This window comes from Amborella trichopoda, chromosome 8 (genome assembly GCF_054954075.1).
Source record: "Amborella trichopoda isolate Santa Cruz 75 chromosome 8, AtrichopodaSantaCruz75HAP2 v2.0, whole genome shotgun sequence".
NCBI classification, from domain to species: domain Eukaryota; kingdom Viridiplantae; phylum Streptophyta; class Magnoliopsida; order Amborellales; family Amborellaceae; genus Amborella; species Amborella trichopoda.
The window spans coordinates 8550432-8556839 of NC_142343.1; the positions used below are offsets into that span (position 1 = coordinate 8550432).

Below are 6408 nucleotides of genomic sequence, written 5' to 3' on the forward strand. Positions count from 1 at the left end.
AGATCACAAGCCGCTACCCATTTAAAAATAGTCCATGGTTTTCTAATGCATCAGTCGAATGAAAACCTAGACCGTTAGCTGAAACTCACGTGATGCTACCACCGTGATCCCAGACGTTGCCATGTTTCCCTTCTGCAAGGCTTAAACTTGCATAATCCTAATAAAATCATAAAATCTTAAAAGTCCTGAGATCTTAAAAGCACTATAATAAGAGTAATGGTTTTTCATGCGGCACTTGTAGATAACAAACCAGAAAAACAAATTATTCACAAAATTATAAAGAAGTCATGACTACAACACAATCTTGATGCATTGATAATTTTGATTGACCAAATTATAAAAAAAAAAATCTCCTCCCTCCCTCAAATAACACATCACCATGTCCTCACCAAACCGGGTCCCCAACCCCTCCAATCTAACAACCTGCTTTGTTTAATCCTAGCATTCACCACATCTATAAACTCAGTCACCCTCCCCTTCCCAGTTTCTCTCTCTTGATCAGTTGCTTCACCAACATTAGTTTCAGCACTACTGGTCTCCTTAAAAACAGCCTGATCAGCACTCCCCTCTGCAATTTCTATAATTTGATCCAATATCTCGACCACTTCACTCATCTTTGGTCGTGACTTGGGGTTTCGAATTAAGCATTTGCTCGCTAAGGCAGTAAGCTTTTGGGCTGACTTAACATCACATTGCCCATCAAGCCTTGGATCCAAAATATTATGAAACTTTTTGGGGTCCGATAAATATGGCTTCACCCACTCGAGAAGCTTTTGCTCGCTTTTTGGACGATTCCTATCCATGGACCTCCTCCCCGTGATGAGCTCATATAGAACAACTCCAAAGCTCCATACATCGCTTTTAGCAGTAAGACGTCCTGTATGAATGTATTCTGGTGCTGCATAGCCTACAGTGCCCACGACCTGTATACATGATTAAGGCTCAAGTTTTTGCACAAATTTATATGAATTTATTTTGAGAAGGATCCCTCTCTCAATGCCATTGGATCTATACTTGCAAGAAGAATAGAACAGACAACTCAAAAGAAACAACCATGACATTTTTTTCATCTCTCTCTCTCTCTCTCTCTCTCTCTCTCTCTCTCTCTCTCTCTCTCCACAAAAAATTTTGGGGTTCTTAATTTGAGAATAATCCCTCTCTCAATGCAATTAAATTCAGTGCATGGATGGCATGTAAACAGCCAAGGCAGATAAAATTCAGTCCTGAAAAACCATTCCTATCATGTCTCAATGACTTACCACAGTAGAAACATGGCCAGCTCCTTCTGGTGGTCCCTGCCTGGCCAACCCGAAATCTGAGAGCTTTGCCCTAAAATCTTTGTCCAAGAGAATATTTGAGGTTTTCAAATCCCTAAAGATTATCTGCACCACCAAAGCACATACTAAAATATGGCAGGAATTGTTTGCAAATATGCATGCACTACAGCCACACTACAATTATACATTAGCAACGCAAAAGTAATTTACTCAAGCTGCAATAATTTACAAGAAAACAACTAGGATTTCAAACCAAAGACGGATCTATTAAATTACGAGAAAGTTTACGCTCTTGTAAACTAAAATGGTGTGATTGGACAAGACAGGGCCAATCTAATAGGTTGAGTTCCAAAGTAAATTCAAAGTTTGGAACTATAATATAATTAATGCAAAACATAATGCAAGCAGTTTCTTGTTCTTCGTCTTCTTTTTTTTCCCTTTTTTTTTGCCTTCGTAAGTAACCAATTGAAATATTAGAATGAGGTATACATCAACTTGTACGTGAGAGTCCAAAGAAACAGAGGCATGTATAACATACAAGAAAGAAAAGTAGAACGCAAAGTGTGAAGTAGAGGTAAGAACAAAGGACGGAGAGAGGATAGTCAAAAAAAAAAAAAAAACAGAATTGCAGCTCTGCAGCAAGTATGAAATGCATGTCAAGAAGCCTAAACGACCTCATCCAATGAAATGAAATATCCTCCTCATCCATCACTTGAGGCAGATTCCAGATATCTTATATGCTAAAGACTCACAAATGAGGAACTTTCAGACCTGTTATATATATGCAACTTTGATATGGAAATTTTGCAGCCTCAGTCTCAAATGTACATCATTAATACTATGAACAAAATTCAGTAAGAAGGACCAAATTTTCAAAATTTGATGGATAATATGAGAAAACCTGGAAATCCAGTTCCTCATGGAGGTATGCTAAACCACGAGCTGCATCTTGGGCTATTTTTAACCTTCGGGGCCATGGGATAGGGGTTGATGGTTGACATAATAGGTGATCCTCAAGGCTGTTATTGGGCATATATTCATAAACCAAAAGCCGCTGAATTCCCCTCTCATCATCTTCCGCACAATAGCCTACTAGCTTGACGAGATTCGGGTGACTGACCACTCCGAGAAAGTTTACCTCAGTGACCCATTCCTTGTGCCCCTGAGTACTAGAAAGTGAAAAAGATAAATAAACCATAACACTTCATTTTTTTGAAATTTTACCAAAAGCATTATCTCTTTGAAAAACTAAAAGAAAAAAAAATGAACCATTACATTGCACCAAGATAAAAGAAAGGAATTCATTGTCGTTGATAACATTGACAACAGCAAAAATTCAGTAACAAGAGAACCTACTTGTTAATCACACTGCTTATAAAACATATATCAACTAGCACATTCAATGCATGGAAAGATTAAATTTATCGAAAAGAAATGTGTGAATTGGAAAATTCAAGCTGACATAACCGAAAAGATCTTAAATGAGTACAAGACCAAATAACGAAACTTTGCAAAACGAGATAATTCAGAACAATTGACGCCCCAACAGAGATATATCTAGCTAACTACTCATTAGATCCCAATCATCTAGGATGTTTGACCTAGTATTAACTAAAAATAATAGTTAAAATCAAAACTAATCAATGTTATCACAGATGAGAGTCAATAATCTTCAGAGTTCTGCAATCTCCTTTGTCCTTTGTAAGCACTAAACGTCAAATGCTAGCAAGTCATCTGAAAACATTAGCAAAAACTTTGTAAGTGTGCATTCTGTTATAAAAAACTATTCTACACACCAGTGAGCTACGCGATACCATCAACCTTCACTTCTATGACAAAGTAACTGCAGTTACAGATTGGTAAAGAAGGGACAGATTTCTAAATTAGAAAATAAAAAACACGTTGTGAGTCATTCATACCTCCATGCTGCAAATGAGAAGCATGTGTACAATAGATGCATAAATGTGCAATGATAACTCCGCATGTATAGTCATGTATTGATTCGAACAATGAAAGTTGCAAACTTGCACTCCGAAGAGAATGTAACAAGTCATAGGGAAATGGCATCTAAAACTATCAAATCTATTACGAACAAGACAAGAATTATATAGACCAACGCATATCACAATCCATCACATTATTTTCGCTATCAATTTAAAGGTTGAGAACAATAATGGTAACATTGAAAATCTTGCCTGAAATCCACTTTTGTCCAATTTTTTCACTGCAACATCAATCTTAGTACTGGGAACATCAGGAACATCTATAACCCCTCTATATACACATCCAAAACCCCCTTCTCCTATCATAAGAGCCCGGCTAAAACCCCTTGTGGCAGCTTTCAGTTCAGAAAACTTGAAGACATAAAGATTATTTGGTCGCTGAGAAAGGCTACAGAAACCTGAATCTGAATCTGAGAAATCAGCAGAATTTGTGTCGAACTCAGATCGCCTGGCTTCCCCATTGTTTGAATGGATCCATGAAACCCTAGAAGTGCTAGTCCTATCCCCTTCCTTCTTCTCTCCAGGAGAAAAATGAAAGCACTTCATACCAAGCACGCCCAAAACCCTAGAATTCCTAATTCAAATTCCAAATTCAAAAAAAGGGGGAAAAAGACAAAATAGTGGGTTTTTCTCCTTTGGCTAGTGCTCTTGCAACTCCTAAATCCTAGTTCAAATTCCCCAAAAAAGTAAACCAGAGAGAACAATGTAGAGAGAACAATGTGGGTCGTACTCCTTGACATAATGGTGTCCGAGCTCTTCAATCCTCACTAAAATTCGAAAAGAAAAAGTGGGGAAAAAAAGGGGGATTCCCTCGAGGCATGGAACACCCGATCCCAATTAAAATCCCACAAGAAAAGGGGGAATTAGGGTTCTTCTCCTTGGCTAGGGGACATGTGGAGCTCTGTCTAAACCACTAAGTTGCAGGTTCAAATTCCATACTTACATGTCAGTTCATAGCAAAAGTTGTAGAATGGAATGACTATTAAACACTATAGTCTCCCATTCAAAACGATAAAGGTAAAACTTATGTGAATTTGGTAGAAATAAAAGCTTGCTCCAAATACTTAAAACTGTCCTATGTATGAATTGAAAAACAAAACAATTATATTTAAGGGGAACATCAAAATAAGCATCCACAAAGCTATAAAAACCTCGATTCAAGAAATGCAAGATTAAACCCTGAATGTTGAAGGTGCATTGTAAAAGCCCAATTACACCACGCAGAAAATCTAAAACCCTTTTTCAAATTGATGATAGGAATCGGCATTCAGGAAAAAAATCATAAAACATTCCCATAAACTCTGTGAAATTAAGCCCACGAGAAACCCGTAAAATGAACCACATTTCCCATATCATAACGAAAATGAACTAACAAACATTAACCGAAATGAGAGTTTAGCAACCCTAGAAATACCCAGACAGCCATAAACTCCATAACCCAAGTCCCAAGCCTCAATTTTGTGATCAGAACCCTAGAAATACCAAGAGAAACACAACTCCAGAAAATCCCTCCACAAAAATATGGCTAGAAACCCTAGATACCAATTTCGTAAATAAAAAACTCAAATAAGATAAAGCATTTATACCGTGTCTGGTGGCTTTGAAAGTGTCAGAGATCTGTTGAGATTGATCAACCACCTGGAGGTTCTTCTCCATGAATGATTAAAATAATATTATCACCATGATAACTGTTAACCACCATTTGTACTAAAATTAGTCAAAAACCCTAACCCTAAGAACTCAAACTTGTGGGCTACAAGATTGACCACGCTTTCCTTGTCTCTTTGTGAACAGGCAATCACGGGTAACCATTGGAGGTGTGAAAAAGCAAGACTAAAAAACCCTAGGTCTCTGCAACTTTTGTAACTTTTTCATGGCGCCTTGCATTTGTCATGTTCTGAGTGTTGGACAATGGGGATTAGCAGTACCATGGACGAGAGCTGTATGGTAAAGGTACGATTGCACCATACACGAGTCATGTATGATTGGTCATGGTGGTGTAATAATTGAGAACTTTAGTTAGTGTGGGCCGTCCGATGGATGTCCTGGTGGCGACGTGTTACAGGATTCCATTAATGTATCTAAGCTAACGTGTATAAGTCCATGGCGATTCCAGTAAGGAATCTAAACCTTTGTTTTTACAAACGGCGAGTCAAACTAGGTTCTCCCGGTTCGATTTGGAAATATGTTTGCTCGTATCGGTTTCAATTAAAAACTAAAAATCGTTCCATTTTAGAATAGAACTGTCGGTTTTTAGCCGGTTCAGCCCGGTTTTAGAGTAGAACAGCCGGCTTCCATCCGGTTCAGCCCGGTTTTAGAGTGGAACCGCCAGTTCCCATCTGGTTCAGCCCGGTTCTAGAGTGGAACCGTCGGTTCCCATCCGATTTAGCCCAGTTCTAGAGTAGAACCTCCGGTTCCCATCTGATTCAGCCCGATTCACACACGTAACGCATGACACACACGTGCGATCGTGCCCCACGCACACTCACACGCGCACACGTGTGTCCGAGCTTACGTGCGAGCGTGCCCCACCTAAAAACACGCTTGCCCGTGCCTGTTCCAACCAAAAACCGGGAACTGCCCGGTTCTAGAGTGGAACCACCAGTTCAGCCCGGTTTTAGAGTGGAACAGCGGGTTCCCATCCGGTTTAGCTCGGTTCTAGAGTGGAACCGCCGGTTCCCACCGTTTCAGGCCAGTTCACACACATAACGCATGACACACACGTGCGAGCGTGCCCCACCCGAAAACACGCTTGCCCGTGCCTGTTCCAACCAAAAATCGAGAATCGCTCGGTTCTAGAGTGGAACCGTCGGTTCCCATCCGGTTCAGCCCGATTCACACACGTAACGCATGACACACACGTGCGAGTGTGCTCCACATGCACACATGTGTTCGAGCGCACGTGCGAGCGAGCCCCACGCACACTCACATGCACACACGTGTGATCGAGCGCACGTGCGAGCGTGCCCCATGCACACTCACACGCACACACGTCTGTCTGAGCGCACGTGCGAGGTTGCCCTAATATTCTTATACATATTTTATAGTTCATATTGCATAGGTATTTATATACCAAAGTTGAATACCCATCTTTCGATATGGGATAATTCCCAAACATCATTAAATGA

General features: G+C 40.0%; 1 protein-coding gene across 3 annotated transcripts; it reads right to left on the reverse strand.

Moving 5' to 3' along the window:
- Positions 1-240: 240 nt before the first annotated feature.
- LOC18436121 (serine/threonine-protein kinase PCRK1) lies at positions 241-5486 on the reverse strand. Of its 3 annotated transcripts, none has more exons than XM_088874824.1 (4): positions 4867-5486; positions 2179-2439; positions 1260-1382; positions 241-923 (listed from the first exon to the last, which is right to left on the reverse strand). In XM_088874824.1, exons 2-4 carry the CDS (start codon positions 2308-2310, stop codon positions 375-377), a joined length of 804 nt encoding a protein of 267 aa, XP_088730950.1. In that variant the 5' UTR covers positions 2311-2439; positions 4867-5486; the 3' UTR covers positions 241-374. The 3 variants fall into 3 exon arrangements, with proteins under 3 accessions (XP_088730950.1, XP_088730948.1, XP_011624107.2); XM_088874822.1 differs by having other exon boundaries at positions 2179-3011; positions 4867-5263; XM_011625805.3 differs by lacking the exon at positions 4867-5486 and adding an exon at positions 3473-4475.
- Between the last annotated feature and the right edge of the window lie 922 nt (positions 5487-6408).

Excerpts from the sequence above, each read along its gene's own strand:
- LOC18436121 (XM_011625805.3), bottom strand. The coding sequence starts at position 3,826 with ATGAAGTGCTTTCATTTTTCTCCTGGAGAGAAGAAGGAAGGGGATAGG. Across the intron at positions 2,440-3,472 it reads TGGACAAAAGTGGATTTCAG|GGGCACAAGGAATGGGTCAC; the intron begins GCAAGATTTTCA and ends TCTAGTACTCAG. Across the intron at positions 924-1,259 it reads CTGGCCATGTTTCTACTGTG|GTCGTGGGCACTGTAGGCTA; the intron begins GTAAGTCATTGA and ends TCATGTATACAG.